The 18,934-nt window shown below is 57.6% G+C and overlaps 1 protein-coding gene across 3 annotated transcripts in view; it reads right to left on the reverse strand.

Moving 5' to 3' along the window:
• ZFHX3 (zinc finger homeobox 3) overlaps nt 1-18,934 on the reverse strand; it is a 234,169-nt gene that overhangs the window by 39,430 nt on the left and 175,805 nt on the right. For all 3 annotated transcript variants that reach the window (XM_055144986.1, XM_055144983.1, XM_055144985.1), the window contains exon 5: nt 2,756-2,863. In XM_055144986.1, coding sequence (XP_055000961.1) covers nt 2,756-2,863 — 108 coding nt within the window. The remainder of the gene's footprint in view (nt 1-2,755; nt 2,864-18,934) is intronic.

Here is an 18,934-nt window from a genome sequence, read left to right on the forward strand (position 1 = left end):
GGCTCAGGGGACGGCGGTGAGCTACAGGGATACTGCGGCCACCACCCAGCGCTGCTCCCGTCCCTAAAGGCAAGGCCGGTCACAGCAGCGGTGAGCGGAGGGACTCTCTGCCCAGTGCCCGGCACACACTAAGGACCCCTCCCCTGAACTGGCGGTGGGTTCTGCAAGAATTCAGATCGATCATTTGATTGCCTAGCTGCCACAACAACAGCAACTCACCATCTACATAAAAGACGCCCAGGCAGAGTAAACAGTGCTAAAGCAGAGCGAGAATTTTAAAAAAGTTTTATAACCATCATTCATTCCGCACAAGCCCCCCAGACGCAGACCCCGAGAAGGTGCCAGTTACCCAGGCCCATTTGAAATACTGTTCATCCGCACTGTGAACAGCTACTAGTCAACACCTCAAATAGTGAAATTCCCCTTTATCTGCCGGGAGGAAGCGCACCCCCATCACATCGCATGGGAACAGAGCAAGTGAGGGAGGACCGGAAACAGACGCAGGGCTATTTCCTCTTCTTTAATTTTCAGAAGGCTGAGGATCCGAAGGAAAGCTCCGAGCAGGTTGCTGTCACCTACATTAACTCTAAGATCGGTCTGTGTGCCTTAAGCGAGTCTGCCATCGCACAGACAATACGGACAAAATCACACTTCAGGCCCAAAGAGGGTCCTCCGGTGCAGTCAGGAAATCATTTTCCCCTGCTCCTTCCTACTGTGTAATTGGTAAGGTGCACCCGAGTTGGCATTCATTCATTCATTCTTCCTCTGGCTCCCCAACCCATCCGCCTTTCTCGAGCTGCAGTGGCTGCTGATGGCCTGGTGCCTGACTGGGCGGAGAGGAGAGTCCTACTAAAACCCTGCTCCGGGTGCTCGCGGTGTCCGGCTTCCCACACCAGCACCCTGACGACGCATCTCTCCTGAGCTACCACCAGGGCATTCATACCCTCACCGATTCTGTACCACAAAGCTCTCCCACCTCGGCCGGGAGGAAGGTGGGGCCTGGGGCAATAGGCTGGAGCTTGAGAACGGTAGCCACTCTTGACTCTCGGTTTGTGAGCGCCTTGAACACAGTGTAAACAAACGCCCGAGCTCGGTGCTCACGGGCGCTTGCCCTCGGTGCAGTCTCCAAACTGCCGGAAGCTGCCAGGGCCATACTCAAGCGGCCAGAGAAAATGCTGCTGGGTTTCCTCACCTTATAAAACCCAAACCTCTGCCAGGGCAGAAAACCAAGGCACAGAGAGACTGGGGCACCCTGGGCGAGGCGGAACCGCCAGGACTGGGCGCCAGGGACCCAGATGGTGCCCACAGGGGCTGACGGTCTGGATGGCAACTCTGCCGGCAGACACAGGAGGGGGCTTCCAGCAGAGGAGTGTCCTGCTCTGAGCCCAGATGTCCATCCTGCCCTCTCCGGCCCCAACTTCCCCACCATCCCCCTCAGGGATATCTTGGTACAGGCCTCAGGGGGACCCGCCTGGGGGAGGAGGACAAGGGTCACTTAGCACGTGATGGCACCGAGGCTGCCCAGCTCGCTGGAAACCTCAGACAGTGTCATTTCTCCTGCGAGGCCACGGCTTGAGTGTCTCCAGTCCAGGCCCAAAGCTCGGCTCCTAAAGCCCCTTCATGGAGGGAGGGACTCTCGGCCTCTGTCACTCTCACTGCTCGCCCTGGGCCCCTTTTCCAGGATTCGGGATCTTGTTTGAATAGGGCAGGGCAGCGCGGAACATGATTTTTTTTTTTTTTTTGCTTTTTGGGTCACACCTGGTGATGCACAGGGTTTACTCCAGGCTCTGCACTCAGGAATAACCCCTGGTGGTGCTCAGGGGACCATATGGGATGCTGGGAATCGAACCCGGGTCGGCCGCATGCAAGGCAAACGCCCTACCCGCTGTGCTATCGCTCCAGCCCCTACTTTTTATTTATTTATTTTTTTTTAGCGCTGAACATGATTTAAACAACAGCCGTGCCTGGAAAAGCAACAAAGGCCCAACCAATACGGGCTCCAGTAGGTAAATTCTTTCTCCAAAATAAATAAATAAATAAATCCCAGGTATTGTGACATTAATGGAAGGCTCTAAGATTAGGTGGAATCATGTGTCGCTTGCCCCATAACTGACTCCAAGGATCGTGGTGGTTTCTGGAAGACTCATTTGTCCCAATAAGTCTTCGCAGAAATGACCTTGCCATTCCCCCCCACCACCAAAAAAAAAAAAATCCTAAGAATTTCTTGGTCCTGGCTCTTTCCTCTCTGGACACAGAAATTCTGTCATTTTGTAAGGGGCCCCTCCTCTCCTCCTGACACTTGCCTTTCGGGAACCAGCCCCCTCTTTCCTGCTTCTCCAGTGTCTTCTGCTTGGGGTAAGAAGCCACCCCCCAGCACCCCAATATACGGCTGCACTGCCAACCCCTGCAATCCAGGGGAGAGTTTTAGCGTCCACGGGGCGGGACGGGAAGGCTCTGCAGGGCCGGGTCCACCCTTTACTTCCGGCTCCTCAGTGATCCCAAGGACAGCAGCAGATGGGGTCACAGACAGGGCGTTGGCAGGAAGAAGCATCACAGAGGAAGGAAGGGGAGCACCTCACCCCCGGAGCCCCGAGCCAGACACTCAACCCACAACCCGGCTTTGGGGGCATTTTCTCAAAAACTCAAGTAACCCTTTGGTATAACAAGACACAAGGAGAACGAAGGTGCCGACACCCAGAGCCGCGCTGCCTGCCTGCCCCGAGCCAGCAGGGCACCTCCGCCCCCCGCGCCGTACCTGTCCACTTGCTCTGGTCCTTCTCGCTCCCGCTCTCTTGGTCCTTTGCGGGCTCCTCTGGGTCAGCTGCCGTCTCACTGGGCCCTTCGACATCTTCAATGGCTTCCTCTGAAACGGAGAAAAGACCAAAAGCCCGAGGTTAAGTCTAGACTGAGCACTGGCTTCGGTGCCTGCGTTCGAGAATCACCAACCACAAAGCAGGATGTAAACAAAGACTCCTCTGTCATTAATCTGGGGGGCTGGCGGTGGGGTGGGGCTCAGGGAACCCAGGGCTCCCACCTGCGATACAGCCCTTGGAGCCGTCTCCCTTGGCCAAGCCTGGGCTTCCCCAGTGACCCCCGAGAGCGTGGCGGCACGATGCAGGCACCCAGGTCAGGGAGAACCGTGGGGACTCGGATCCGCCCTCCGCCGGCATGAGGCTGTGACTCGCTCTACATGTGTGGTGATGGGGACCCGGGAGCGCTGAACGCCTGGCTGGAACTCTCCTCCTAACCCCATCGGAATTCCCAAGTCACTCACGAGCGCTTTTATACTTGGAAATACAAGGAGGCCACACGTGTACATCTATCTCACCTGGCGCCAGCCCCACACCTTCCGGCACTGAACAAGACTCAGGTCCGGTCACCGAGTCCTGGAGGCCTCAGTGTGACTGCGGACATGCCAGACCAGGCCGGGCAGCGCAGGTATTTTCACTCCCGAGAGTCACAGAATATCAGTGACACGGTCTCATCCGTGTAGAGATTCCAGAACCCAGACATCACCTGTGGCCATTCCCTGTGTCGGAAGACACTGGAGAAGCAGGAAGGAGGCTTGGTTTATGGGGAAAGGGGGGAAAATCCATCACTGAATCACACACTTTGCTTCTGAAGTTATTCCCGGCTTTATCCATCATTGGATTAAAATGAACCAAAGAAATTCCCTTCAGCTCAGCACCGTGCATAGCTTTTAGTGACATGAGAATGGCCACTCCCAAAACTGTGTCCGGGACAGGAAGGAAAAGGCCTCCTGCCAAAGCAGTGAGGGGACAAGACCCTCGTGCTGAGTCCCCGGTACCCATAGTCCCCCGAGGCCCGCCAGGTGTGATTTCTGAGTGCAGAGCCAGGGGTCAGCCCTGAGTGCCACCAAGTGCGGTCCAAACACAAAACAAAACAAGACGCTCACGCGGGGGGAAAGAAGCAAAATCTCTCTCTTCTGCCCACAGCATTAGCTCAGAGCCTCTGCACAGCTCGTCCTGGCCCCCCAGAACATTCCAAGGAGGCCACAAGTGAAAATCACACTAATAGGGGCCACAGCAGAAGACCAGGAGGGAAACCAGCAGGTCGGAGGGGAGGGGGCAGCCTTGGGGAGGAAGCTGCCCACAGGCAGAGAAAGGTTCAGAAGTGCTGCTTTAGATGCTTATCCAAAACGTAAGGGATGGGTCAGGCAGGTGAACGAGGCAGGCAAACCAGGGACTTCCTGATGAAACAGAGAGACCCCCATGAACACCCCCTTCCCCGGCACAGAGATAAGAGGGTTCCACTGTTCACATCATCACCCAACACCGCCACTAGACTTGCCTCCAAGAAACAATTTAGGGTCCAGTTTAGGACCCTGGGCCTGGCTCTGCCCAGTCACCCTTGAGCCCGTCAACTTCTATTCCACTTTTCACTATTTCAGTATTTGCACCCCCTGCCAAACCTCAAAAAAAAAAAAAACCACACACAAAACCCCCACAGTTTCTAAATATCATCTCAGGAAGTAAAAGGAATTCAAAGTAAACTGATCTCAATGAGCTTATGAAACAGGTTGAGGAAGAAAGTGTCTATTTAGAGCCAGATTCTCTTACTTCTTACCCCACCCCCCCAAACAATGGCAATCTCAGGAACAGACAAGAGCTACGGGGTTAGAGGAACATTTGTTCTTCATTACTATCACTAGATTTATGAGGAACACAGAAGAAATAAGATACTGTTAATTTTGATCTTTAGCTAAGAGGCTTCCTCATAGAATTTCATTTCCATTTTTTTCATAGCACAGTAAAAGCTAACATCATATCTCTTACACCCTTCCTCAGTGCAAAGAGAAACATCAGCCAACTAGCACTATATATCATTTAGTAGAGAGAAGAAAAAAAATTGTGTGAGAGAAGGGCTCAATTTCTCAGTGCAAGCAAGTTACACAGTAGGACACGCACCACCTTGGTAGAAATTGCAAATGCACATTCTAGGTGTTGTGGAGACACGTCCAACACTGTCATAACAAAATTCCATCATTGATTGAATGGTACCAGCACTCAATCAAGATGCACTGGGACCACCCAAGGTACGGGTCTCTTAAAACACACTCATTAACCCTAATGCTTGCTATGACACAAAATATATGTCGCACCGATAGACAAATCAAACCTGATCAAGCAACAAGATGGTTCCATGGATCCCCGATCCCCCTCCTCCAGCTTATGTGCACCCCCCACGCATATAACCACCGGAGAGGGCGACAGTCTGACGCCTACAGGACAGAGAACAGCCTGCTGGGGGCTGCGGGTGTCGCCGGGCAGGGGCGGGTTACCTAAGTGGAAGGCCAGCTCCAAGGCCTGGCCTAGTGCGTGCATCCGCTGGCCCCCGCCACCGAGCAGAGAGGTAAGGACTCATGGTCACTCCGTCACTGACCCCAGCGTGCCTGTTCAAACAAACCTATGCAGAGAACAGAGCCGGAGCCAGGCAACCGCGGGCTGCGGATGAATATTCATGGCATGTCTGTTCTCTGAGCAGACCTGGGCCTTTGCTTTTGTCCCTCCCTGTCCTGCGACATGCACAGAAGTGAGGGCGGCTAAGTTCCAAGGACAGGCGGGATCAAAGAGGCTATGGCAGGAGCTGGTTCGCCCCCTCCCCTTGTCTCCCTCTTTCTCTCTCACTCTCTCCCCCCTCTCCTCTCTCTCCCCCCCTTTCTCCACCCTCTCCTTCTTTCCCTCTTTCTGTCTCTCTCTCCCCCTCTCTTTCTCCTTTCTCTCCTCCTCTCCTCTCTCTCCCCCTTTCTCCACCCTCTCCCTCTTTCCCTCTTTCTGTCTCTCTCCCCCTCTCTTTCTCCTTTCTCGCCCTCTTTTCTCTCCCTCTCTCTCCCACTCCTCTCTCTCCCTCCCTCACTCCTCTCTCTCCCTCTCACTTTCTCCCTCTTTCTCTCTCTCCCTCTTTCTCCCTCTCCCTGTCGCTCTCACTCTCTTTCTCTCTAAGACTTGCAATTCAAGTCTTCTTCCTTTCTTTTGCAATTCCTCAGTTTAGTGTCACCACTTGTGACACTGACACTGAAATGCTTCCCTGAGCCCGGGCTGAACGAAGCGATGACTGAGGGGCTTCCTAGACAAGCCACCTTCCTTCCGGTCCAAGGCGACCCTGCAGCGAAAACCCGGGTCTCACTGAGTGCAGTGGGAGCTTCGCTGCAACCCCTCCTGTGACCTACAGGTGTCGCCCTTTGCATGGCCAGGCCTGGGAGGGCAGCGAGCCGCAGGAGGCAGGCGGCTCCGGGGGCCTAACCTGAGCTTGTGGAAATAATATACGTCTTCCAGGGAACTGCTGTCTGGTCCTGGGGAAATAAAGTAGGACACTCATAAGCAGCTACACCATCTGTCTCTATACCATCATCATCAATAGCAGGAGGAGAAAGAGCCCTTTAAGATGGATGAAAGCCCGGGCCGGCCGTAACCTGACAGCCATAAGCACGGGGGACCAGGCAAGGGAGAGGAACGATGAAAACCAGGAGCTCCCCGTGAAACGACGCTTCAGAAATGCCATGCAGGGGGCCGGAGAGATAGTACAATGGGTAGGGAGCCGGCCCTGCGCTCGGCCAACTCGAGTTCCATCCCAGCTCCACGTATGGTCCCCCGAGTCTGGCCCAGGGGTGATTCCTGAATGCAGAGCCAGGAGTAGGTCCTGAGGATAAATGAAAGCGGCTACCCCGAAACTACCCCCACCCCCGGCAAAAGCAATTCGAGCTGCTTTCTCAGGCCCCAGGTCCCTGACACTTACCCACAAGCCTGATGTCGCGACAAACATCAGGAGCCCCAGTGTCCAGCTCGGAATCGGCCGGGGAGTCGGTGGCATCCACAGTGAGCTCCCAGGGTGCCCGAGCCCTCCCCCTCGTGCCCCCCCTTGCCTCCCGCCGCTATGTATGAGCTGGTGCCCACATGCCCTCAGAGCACAGAGCACGAGTGCGCGTGTCAGCCCACGGCTCCCAGACCCCATCTCCCTCCATGATGCCAGTGGCCACAGGCTGGGTCACTGCCAAGGTTGCTTCCCCCTGACAGATGGGAAGTGAGACCAGGGCAGGCCGAGAATCCAGTCTGATCTGGAAAATCCCAGGCCTCCCCCGGAAGACCAAGCGGGTTTCCTTCACAGACCGCAAGCCTGTGCCATGTCCTCGGCCCAAACCGGCCAACTGAATCCATCCCCCACGGTCAGACGGCGCTCCGCCAGTACACACGCCGGGAGGCTGTCTCGGGCCCAGCCGGGACCCGGCCAGGTCGGCTCTGCTCTCCAGGTGGTCAGGCCCAGGGCATTGCAGAGACAAGGTCTCCAGAAACCTCCAGAAGAGATGTTTCTAGGCCCCAGCCCTGATGACGGCGCCTCTTATCTGCTGCATTTTCCTTAACGGCCAGAAAAGTGGAAGCGAACCCGAATATAAGAACAAGGTCCTTCCGGTCTGGCTTCTGCAGGCAACTTCCATGGAAACCACGGCCAAAGGCCTTGAAGTAACAACAGTCTCGGGCCAGGATCAGGGGCCGCAGCCATAGCCTCAGGCCCGCCTGGTTGGCTGAGTCACGGGAAGGGGGCCCTGCATGCGTACACACACACACACACTCTCTCTCTCTCTCTCTCTCTCTCTCTCTCTCTCTGACTCCCATCACCCCGCCCTTGTCACCACTGCCTTTTCCCTGGTGCTGGGGTGAAACCCAGCTGTGGGCCACAGCCCGGGGAGTCAGAACTTCCAAAGACAACTGTGCTCTAAACGGACGTTTGCACAGTGACGTGGGGTTCGGGGTGATGCTCTCACGGGACCAGCGAGTTTCCTTTAGTTCTGCTTAGGACAAATGAAAGCCAGAATTTCTCTCCACCTGCCTCCGACCCATGCTGTGGAGCTGACTTCACCCCCATTCCCAGTCTGTGTGTGGGGGTCTCCCAGAATAGGCATGCAAGGGTCAGCCTGGCACCTTTCCCCCCTTCTCTGGGGACTGGCTGCCATCTGGGGAACCACCTGTAAGAGGACTGTGGAAGGAGCGATGGACCTCAGGACCCAGTCAGCACCCGGCCTGCCCCCAAGGTCCCCAGACCTCGAGTTCCCCAAATGCTACAAAAACAATCCTCCAGGCAATGGTCCTGGCTGGGCGTGCCTGCTGGAGGGGAGGGGAGGGGAGGGAAGCTGTGATGAAGGCTGGCTCCTCCTCCTCCAGAGCCTTCACAGGAAAAACGTTGACTCATTCCAACCTTCCCCCAGACCTGACAAAACTCCCATCAGACCTTCATGCGCCAGAAATCCGGAAATCCACCCGAGAACCAATGTCTACACCGAAGGCTTCCAGACCACCACTCCCATCTGGGATCCCCAAAGTATACGGAGCTCTTCCCTTTTTCTGGGGGGCAGGGGGGGGTCACTGCTGGAGGGTGGGGATGAAAGAAAGTGCGTGCCCCTGTCGGCAGGCTGGGAGCTGAGAAACATTAGCTGTCAGGAACCACAATCAAATCAGGTTTGAAATATTTAGCAGTGGCTTGGAAGATGCGTGGCGTAGCTCTGACAGGCGAGATGCGCACAGACACCCACTTTCCATTATAATGGAAATATCAGGCCTGTTCTGAATATGTATAACCCAGAAAAATGTATTGATTTTTCATTCGGCATTAAAAAAAAAATGGACTAGCCTGCAGCTGTCAAAAGCCTTTTGTTAAAAGCTCATCTTTCCTGGAATGAGGTTTACCAGAAACAAGTTTTAATTGTATATAGGACCTCTTCTTTGAAAAACAAAATAACCAAGCTGCCTACTTTGAAGATAGGGTTAAAGCGCTTCCTTTCTGCCCGTAGACCCAAATTAGCTGAGGACAGCGGCAGAGGTGGGCAGGAAGGGCCTGGACACAGGAGGGAGGGGCTGGGATCTCTGGGGTGGACGGCCTTGTTCCCCTAACTCAGGGGTGTGCCGTGGGGGGCGCCGCAGCCTGTGGCGGTGCGGAGGGTCCTCCTGAAGCCTTTGCTGGTGCAAATGGAACACGAAGGCACCACGTCCACCCACCCACCCACCCCTCTGGGCCTTCTACTGTCCATGGAAGATGGCCTGGCAGCCTTCAGGACGGGCAGCATCTCACCAAGACAAGCCCAATTAACCCCACCACGTAAGAGACGGCCTAGACTGGGCATCGAGTGGGATCCGGGGCAGTCGTGTGGCTCCCAGCTCATCCCCTGTGCTCCCGCCTTCCCGCTCAGTCTGGGGATGGGAAGCGAGGTCCCACCTCCCTGGGTGACAGCGGGGCAAGAGTGACCTCTCTGTGTACACAGCAAGACCCCAACACAGGCAGTCACAGCTGCTTTTCGGTGCGTCCCCGGAGTCACCGAGACGGGAGGTCAACCGCAGGGCCCTCCGCAGCCCTGGCTGGAACCGCGGAGAGGCTGAGCGTGTGACCCGCTCTGCGACACCCACAGGAAGTTTCCCTGACACACTCGGGCCCTGTGCAAGGGCCCGGCAGCCGGGCATGCATGTGGAAGGGGGTGGGCACCTTGGTCTGTGGGTGTGAGCAACCCCCACCTGCAGGTCAGCTCAGGCCATCTGCAGGGTCGAGAGTAACCGAGCCACGGTACTCTTAGTGCTGCTGCTCGAGAGGAGGAGTGGAACCGACACCCAGAGCTACAGCCTGGAGGAGGGGGCGGCGGCCAGCTTCGGGGGTGGGGGCCCTCCTCGGCTGGGGCCAGCACTCGGCGGTCAGCGGTCTAGCTCCCAGCTTCCCGGGATAAGGCGCCATGGACAATGCAGCACCCAGAACCGGTGACAAGCATGTGCTCCGTGTAGGCAGTGGACACGCTGGCTCCCGCTGGCCAGGCCCAGCCCCCTGCACACTGGCTCTAAAGGACAGAGACTGGCCTCCCCCCCAGGGAACACCAACTTGGCACTTTGTCAACCCCTGGACCTCCTGCCAGGCGGGCAGAGTACCAAGGATCCTTCTCTCCTGGCCAGAGTGAATGGTCAGGACAGCCCGGCACCCACGCAGAGAACCTCCCACCTGCCAACTAGTGCCTGTCCGTTTTTTGGGGGGGGCACCCTCTGCCCCTCTGCAGTGCTCGGGGAAAGCCACAAGATGCTGGGGACAGAAGGCGGGGTTCCCAGGGCAAAGCACTGCTGGGGTCCTTTGCTTCATCTTCTCCACCAGGAGATTTAAAAAAAAAAAAAAAAAGTGGCCAAACCAACAAAACTGCATTTTCAAAGAAGACCTTTATAAACCAGATTCTGGACTCCAAGACAGAAGCGTGGGCACACCGGGTGAGAACGGGGACACCCACGAAAGACGGCAACAGCCCCTGCCTCCAGCAGCCCCGCCTCTGCAACTCGGACCCTTCATCTTACTGAAGGGCCCTCTCTGACTCTTCCGGTTTGGGGACCCCAGGCAGCAGTGTCAGGGCTGACTCCTAGAGGGGCTTGGAGGGACCGTCTGTGGTGCCGGGGGTCAAATCAGGACCAGCTGTGTGCAAGACAAGCGCCCTGCCCACTGTGCTACCTCTCTGGCCCCTCGTGGATAAGGAACCACTTGACCATCGGGTGCTTATTTACCACCTGGGGCCGTGAAGTCCTGTGCCACTAAGGACCGAGCTGGCAGACCCCGGCAGCCTTTCTGGGGAGGGGGAGGAGATGGGCTCTTGCAGGCTGGAGGAAGCTGGGCAAACACACAGCTACGCCCCCCCACACACCGCCCCCACCCCGCCTTCTGGCACAAGACTGCAGGGACCGGCACTCTGAGGGCAACCCCGGCTATTATTAAAATGACTAATTGGAGAATAGAGACCATTTATGCTTTTGTATATTTGAAGATCTTGCCACTGTTTATAGAAACAAGAAAAATGGGGATTGTGTGGCGCGAGGGAGCCGGGCGGTGTCACCCGGCCAGCAGCGCCCCGCAGATGGCGAACTCCACAGAGCTAGCATCTCTCTGGGGGGCCCACGTGCCAGCCGAGGGCCAAGAGACAGAAGCAAGGGGGCACCGCCTTGAGCCAGCCTCGCCACAAGCTCCGTTCCTGTGCTCTGGGCGGTAGCACCCGGCTTGGCCCTGCCTCTCTGTGAGAGGCTCCCCGCAGACCTCGGGCAAAGCCGGCCAGGAAGAACAATGTCACCGGCTCGAGGGAAGGTTTTGCTCCTTCTCCTTTTCTTTAAAAAAAAAAAAAAAAATTGAGTAAGCGAAAGCTGTGAGTCCCAGCAGGCCGGGGACCCATCCTCCACCTGAACCCAGCTCTGCCCCGACTGGGCGGGATTCATTCCCTGGGGGTCCCCCCAGACCCTCAGACACTGCTACTTTCACACACTAAATGTTCAACAACCCAAAAAAAAAAAAAAAGGGGCAAATTCCCCGAGCATGTTTGCAGCGCGTGATGTGCCTATGTTGTCATCTGTGGGAAATAATCACAGGCCCATCTCTCCCCTCCCCCCCACACCCTTTCCCAGTCCAAATAACCATGAAAAATTACACATCAATGTCAGGGACGACAAAGGCGCTGCTCTCCGGGCGGTGGTGGATTTGCAGGGGTGTTTCCTTTCTTTGGACAAAAACTACCTTCAATTGTATTTTGCAGAGAACGTGGTCTAACAAATGCATGCTGACAAGTTCTTTTCTTGCAAACTGCATTTCGCAGTTGAACCCCACGCCGAACTGGAATGCTCTGGAAAGAAGAGGCATGAAATCCAGAAGGTCCTTGGAATCAAGAAAGGTGGGGAGTCCCTGCCCCCCTCCCTTCCCCCTCCCTCCAAGAAAAACAAAATAATGGGGAAGATTCGGAGAGATATTACAGTAGGGAAGGCACTTTCCTTGCACACAGGCAACCTAGGTTCGATCCCCAGCACTACCCCAAGCGCCGCCAGGTGAGGCCCCCAAAACCAAAACAGAAAAATGGAAAAATACGGACTCTTACCCAGCACGCTTTGGAGAAAGAGAAGAAGAGAGAAGTGGTAATGTCTCAAGAGCAAAACACCAATCAGGCAAGAATGGAGGAAAAAGAAAAGAGGTGGGAGGGAGGAGGGGGCCCCGGGGGGCGGGGGGGGGGAAGCCTGTGGCCTGGGGTCTCTCCCAACAAACCATCGCCAGGCCCTGGACACAGCATCCATGGAGAATAAGTAGAGTCAGGATGCGTTTCCAGGCACAGAAAACCTGACATCTCCCCCAGGACCCCTCCTCTGCGGAAGGGACATTTTCCAACCAAAGGGACAAGCCTGAAAGCTTCCAACAGCCCAGCTCCGAGGCACAGGCAGCCCCTAGAGGCCTCGGTCAGTCGGTCGGTCAGTTGGTCGGCATCTTTCAAGAAATCAGCTGGAAATAAACACAGCCCATCCCAGAGAGAAAAGGCAGAGAGACATCCGTGAGCAAGCGATAGAGGATTTAATGTTTTTAGAAAGGAAAAACCAGAAAGCAAATGAACCGTTTCCAGGAGAGCGGCCTGGTGCCCCCTTCCGTGTGCAAAGGAACTTGGGGATCAGAGGTCTCCCGCCTAGCTCAGAGGGGCTGAATCACACCCAGGACGTGTTTCCTTGTGGATTTATTTTCTAACTGGAAGATGTTGGAAATACACGGGGCGGGGGGTGGGGGGTAGGAATGGAAGAAGAGGAGGCTGAGGAGGGCCTGGGAGTGTACTTAGGCGTCGGATACAAATTAAGGTGTATGGGAAATGAACAGGATGTAGCAGGAGTGAGAGTAAATGGTGGTGATTAGAACCTAATGCGCCTAAGTGAACCCTCGTGGGGCGACTCCTGAAACTGGAGCATCCTCGGTGATGGGTGCCAGCCGCCGGGGACCAGCACGGGGAGGGGGGAGGGTGACCTCACCGACCTCGAGGGATGGAGGAGATGCCGTGGCAGGGAACAGGTGAGGGAGGTCGCAGAGCTGCCGCTGCCAGTGTGGACAGCCCATGCCCGGGGGTGGGAGGGGGGGGAACCGGGGCACCCTGACCCGATCCAGGCTGCGGAGTCCCGTGACCCGCCAAAGGACGGACTCGAATCCCAGCCCTGAGAGCCCGGGGGCCACGCAGGAATCTTCACCCACGCACAGCCCTGGGGACAGCCGCGCCCGCGTCGGCCTGCGGGAGCTGCCGCTCTGCAGACGCGCAGCTGGCCACACGCGCTGATTCAGAACACAGAGCGCACACAAAGGCGCGGCCTGTCCAGCCCACGGCCTGAGAAGCACAGGCTCTACGCGCTCACCCGGCCCGGGCCCCAGGAGGGAGGGGGCGGCTGCAGACGTGGGGGGGCATGTATGTGGGGGTGCGCAGGCATGCACGGGGGGAGGGAACAGAACCAACCCCCCCTTGGGGCATCTCCAGGTGCCCCCCCAAACACTCGTGGTCGCCCCGCCTCTGCCAGAAGCACTGCCCGTCACCCTGGAGACGGTTCAGGCCCCGCCGACACGTGGAAAGCTGAAAACTGGGCCACTCTCCAAAACCATCGAGTCCCCAAAGGCACTTGAGTCTGAAACCAGCCGGCGGCAGGAGCAACACGTTTCAGTTGACATTCCCTCGGCAACAGCAGAGAACGCCCCCCCCCAGGGTACGTGGGGGACAGGTCGGGCCCACCTTAGGGAGCCCCCAGGGCCACGGGGAGGAGCAAGGAGCATTCTTGGCTCTTCCTCCCCCCTCTGTGGAAGCCTCCAAAGCTACAGTCAGGCCAGTCTGGGTGGGGGACAAGCCGCCCCTACCCCCACCATGCCTGCAGCTCCAGCAGCCCCTCCTCGCGCCCCTGCACTGCTAACGACAGTCAGGTAAGATCTTTGAGCAAGGTCTTACCTTCAAATTAATTATATAAAAGGACCGTGGCAGTGGGGGGTGGGGGGTTTGAGCCCAGGGTGGGGGGTTTGAGCCCAGTGTGTGTGTGTGTGTGTGTGTGTGTGTGTGTGTGTGTGTGTGTGCGCGCGCGCGCGCGCAGGTCAATCTCTACAAAGTCAGCCCCGGAACCTTCTTGGCTCAGCATGATGTTGGTGACAACTTGGGAAGAAGATGCAGAACCCCAGGAGCGGGAAGTTCAACACCCAACTGTGTGGACATGAGCCAGAGCCAGCGCCCAGGTGGCCCTGGAGATACCCCTGAAGTGTTTCAGAAAACACAGAAGGGAGAGGAATGAGGGGGAAAGGACACGGGCGGGAGGTCTGAGCATCGGCCATGGGATCACAGTGACACCCATCCAGGGTCTAACAAGGCAACAGCAAAGGTTGGGCAGCGTGGGGGCGGGGCAGTGAGGCTCAGGGGTCTGCTCATGGCCCCCCTCCACCGCTCAGGGTCAGCTCTCCTCTCGCTTCAGGCCATGCGGGTAGGAACGGGGTCCCCGACCCCAGACAAAGCAGCCTGCGATCTTCCTGCCTGGGGCTCTGCATGTCCGTTCCCACCCCCTGCTCGCCTTCCTGCTCTTTCTGGACGCTTTTGGGCATATCCCCGAGGTCCTGCTACCTGGACACTTGGGACAGCGCCCACAAGGGGAGGCCCTGTGCTAGGGGGAGGCCCACGGGGCAGCCGCCGCCCCGAATCCCCGCCGTAAGGACTAGCGAGAGACCAGTAATTGCTTTTTCCCCTTCCACTAATAAGCTTTTCAGCAGAGGAAGAATTCAGCTTCCTGGAGTCAACAGACCCTTTTTTCCCGGCCTCTCCTCACTCCAAATAATCTAAAGTGACTGCAATTTCAGTCCCCGCTCCCGCATTCAGCCCCCCCGGCGGAGGTCAGAGGTGTCAAGTGAGGCCTCTCCATTCCTTTCCTCGCTCCTCCGTGCCCCCACGCGGGCTGGACCACCGGGGACTGCCGGCAACAGCTGCCCGGCACAGCCCGCAGCCCGCACGCGGTCGGGATTCAGGGAGTGTGCATGCTTGTGTGTGCGTGCATGTGTGTGTGTGTGTGTGTGTGTGCATGCGTGGTGCACGTGTGCATATAGTCGGGGTGTGGGTCTCTGCATGAAGCTACAGGGCAGGAGAGGATGTGTGTGAGAGGCTGGCTGGGAGTTTCAGCTGATGGTCTGGCTCTGGGCGCTGGTGTCTCCCAGCCATGTGTGTCCAGTGGGTCATCAGCAAAGACTCTGGAAAATCCTGTCCAGCCCCTCCGCGCAGCTTTTGCTTGATGAATTACAAGTGCTTTCAGTTAGGCAGGGAGCACCGGTCTTCCTCAGGGAAAGGCGGGAGGGACAGAGCTAACAGGTGATATCCAGACAGACAAACACGGGGAAACGGACTGGGCAAGAGAGAGCAGGAGAAGGGAGAGGGAAGGCACAAGCCCATGAGTGAGTGGTGGGGTGTGGGGTGTGTGTGGGTGAGTGGGGGGGTGGGGGGCAGTGACTCCTTTTGAAAACATTTCCAGGCTTGGGCGTCAGCTCCCGGGGGGCTCCAGGGGACCCTTCCACATACCCCCTTCACTCACACTCTCACACACACACGCACAATACTCACTTCCTCCTGGCCGCCGCCGGGCCTGTGATGGGAATTGATCTCCCTCAATTATGTGCTCTTGTCCCCGGCGTCAGTCCATCAGCACCGCGCAGCCCAGTCAATGAAAGGCCCCGTAATGAAGCCATCACATGCACGGGTCGCCCAGCACCAGCCCGCCGCCTGAGTCGAACCCCACGGCCTGCCCACACCTGCCCCCACGCAGGTCACCCGTCCTGCCCAGAAGCCCGGGGCCTGCAGAGGGTTTTCCCTGGCCCCGTCACGAATGGCCTGACTACATAGGGAAGGGACTAAGCATGAGCGGGTGGTCGGTACCAAGCCCTACTCTGCTGTCCACCTGGAGGTAGAGAAAAGCCTGTCAGCCAGAACCGGTGACAGCCAGGAACGGTGCGGCTGCTTCAGTCCTCGGACCCGACAATCCTGACCACTCTGGGGCAATCAGCACTCAAGGGGAGCCAACGTCACCGCTCCCCTTGCACAGAGACAGACAGGGAGGCTCAGCCGAGACGGCCAGTTACTGCAGTAGCCAAACAGCTCGCAAGGGTCATGCCCAAATCAACCTAGAGAAGCACCATGCGGCCTTTGCAGAACTTTTGCTTCTATTCATCCCTCTGCCTATCCACTCACCCATCCATCCGCCCCTCCACCCATCCCTCTCTCCATCCTTCTGCCTACCCACACATTCACCCATCCATCCATCCATCTATTCATCCCTCAACCTATCCATCCATCCATCCATCCATCCATCCATCCATCCATCCATCCATCCATCCATCCATCCATCCATCCATCCATCCCTCTTCCTATCCACCCATCCACCCCTCCATCCCTCCAGCCATTCATCCATCTATCCATCCCTCTGCCTATCCACCTACCCATCCATCTACCCATCCACCCACCCACTGACCCATCAACCCATTCAGCCCTCCAGCCATTCATCCATTTATTCATTCCTTTGCCTATTCATCCATCCCTCCACCGATCCATCTATCCCCTTGCCTTTGATCCATACACCCACAGTACCACTGCAAACAAGATAGGGGGAGTCTGTGCTCTCAAGGGAAGGGACAGGAAGTATGGTGGGGAGAAGGGATGAGAAACAGATAAAGTAACGAGCGCACTGAAAGATACGTTCTTACAAATCTGATGAGGGAGGAGAGTCAGGCAAGGACAGTGGATAAAGGAATCCTAGGGGCCACCTCCACAGGACGCTCAGGATGGCGGCGGCATCGCCAATGCAGATGGGCCTGAGCACCTGAGGGCCGGGTATCAGACAAGCCCCCCCCCCCCACCCCGTCCTCAGTGTCCTCCACCTGAGCACCGTGGCCTAAACTCCCGTCTCTGCTTAGCACGCACTTGGGGATGAGGACTGAATCCGAGTTCTTGTTCCCTGGGCACAAAGCTGTGTGGGTGGTGGGGTGCTTCGTGACCTTGCACAGTGGTCCAGGTGGGCTGGAGACATCCCAGAAGGAAGTCTGTGCCCGAGTCTGACTGAGACAGAGACCAAATCTCCTGTAGGCTCGGTCCCTCCGGGGCGCAGAGGCACTGAGTTGAGGTGGAGAACTGCGGCGTACAGAGTCTTCCTGTCTTCCTTTCCTTTGTTTCCTTCCTTTCTTCCTTTTTTCCTTCCCTTTCTCCTTCCTTCCTTCCTTCCTTCCTCCCTCCCTCCCTCCCTCCCTCCCTCCCTCTTTAAAATGTGGGGGTCGGGGGCTGGAGCAATAGCACAGTGGGTAGGGCATGCGGCCAACCCAGGTTCGATTCCCAGCATCCCATATGGTCCCCTGAGCACCGCCAGGGGTAATTCCTGAGTGCAGAGCCAGGAGTGACCCCTGTGCATCCCTGGGTGTGACCTAAAAAGCAATAAATAAATAAGTAAATAAATAAATAAATAAATAGATAAAATGTGGGGGTTGGGCGAGGGGGGCATCAGGACCTCCCAACTCTCGGTGCTGGGCAGCTCAGCTCTCACCAGCTCCACCTAGGTGGTCCCCGACACCCACAAACAGCACAGGCCAAAGTGTCTCCCGGCCCCAGGGGCTGCAGGGGAGGTGTCACTTAGGCCAGTCACAGTCACTTAGGCCAGTCTGAGTGACTCAGGGGGCCACAGCTACGCTGCCCATCCCCCCACACCCACATGCCCTGAGGACCAAACAGCCTCACAGGACGGGGCGTGCCCAGCACAGGAGGCGTCCGGGGAGTGCAGGGGGGACCGGACACCCAAGGGCTGCTGCCGGTCAGAGTTGGCCCCCACCCCACACCGCTGCCTCCCCAGGCGACACAAGCACTTCCTGACTCGGGGTCCGAACCAGGAAACTAGGAGCGAGCAGATTGGTACGTCTCTCTTCAGGGGCACTCGGACCCTACTCTCGAGTGGAGACAGAGTCCCCGCGAGCACCACGCCGGCACATGGTCAGGAGCTCAGGAACGCCCCCCCGCCGCCCCCATCACTGTCCGTCACCAACAGGGCCCCTGGAGACCAGAGGTCGTGAAGAGGGAGCAGCTCAAGCCACCCAAGGGTGCGCCCGCTCGGGCAGGGAGAGAAAAGGACCTAAAGGCACAGCAGGGAGAGGCGGGAGGCGCGAAGCAGGAGTGGCAGTGGACCAAGAGGACAGACCCACGTGGCCCCTGTGGGTTGCAGTGTGGACACAGGCCAGGTGAGCATGTCTCGGGGAAGGTGCCGGAAGGACGGCCAGCACCTTTACACTCCAGGTTCCCAGAAGGAACCGCCCGAGACTTCACCTCGCACCAGAAAAGGTGACAGTGAGGCCAGGCCAGGCCAGCCGCTAACCTGGCGGCAATGGTGAAGGCTGGGGGGTGAGGGGGTGAAAGCCCCTTCCCGTGCCCACCCCCACTTCCCCGGTCATTAACCTTCTCCGGGCGCGCCGTACCAGGGGGCGCTCCCTCCGCTGCCAGCTCGGAAGCCCTATTGATCTGCCGTACACCCGGTGCCTTCGGAGTTGTTTATGATCAATATGCAAATTGCCCATGGCATTGATCTCGTATTAATTTTCAATTAGGGAATCCACAGGGGTCTCTCAGGGTCAATACCCAACAATGCAGGGGGAACTCCACGGAGGAAGGGGCCGGCTCGGCCCGGAGCTGATCCAGCATCTCCCGAGCCTCCTTCTCCACACTTCCAGGACCCCCTGGGTGGTTCACCAGAATGGGGCTCACTCAGTGCCCCCCACCCCCGGTCAGACCCCCTCTGTCACAGCCACCTCCCAGGCTGGCCCTGGGGCTGAAGCCAGCTCTCTCCCCCTCTGCCGCCTCCTCCACCAGGGGCCACGGGGACACTTCCTGGGGTGGCCAGGGCATTCCTGATGGACATCTGTCCTCTGATTAGATGCCCAGAGGTGCCTCCAAGTCTGCCCACGCCACGCCCCAGCCCCGGGACCACTGTCTTCCCCGGCTCCCCCTCCACACATACCTTCTCTCTCTCTCCCACTCTCTCCCTCACCCTCCTTTCTGCTTAGTCACCGCACGTCACCTTGGCACGCTGCCACGGCTGGAGCTGGCAAGCGCCACAGTCCCCAGGAATCTCGGGCCGTCAGG

Source organism: Sorex araneus, chromosome 8, assembly GCF_027595985.1.
Source record: "Sorex araneus isolate mSorAra2 chromosome 8, mSorAra2.pri, whole genome shotgun sequence".
Lineage (NCBI taxonomy): Eukaryota > Metazoa > Chordata > Mammalia > Eulipotyphla > Soricidae > Sorex > Sorex araneus.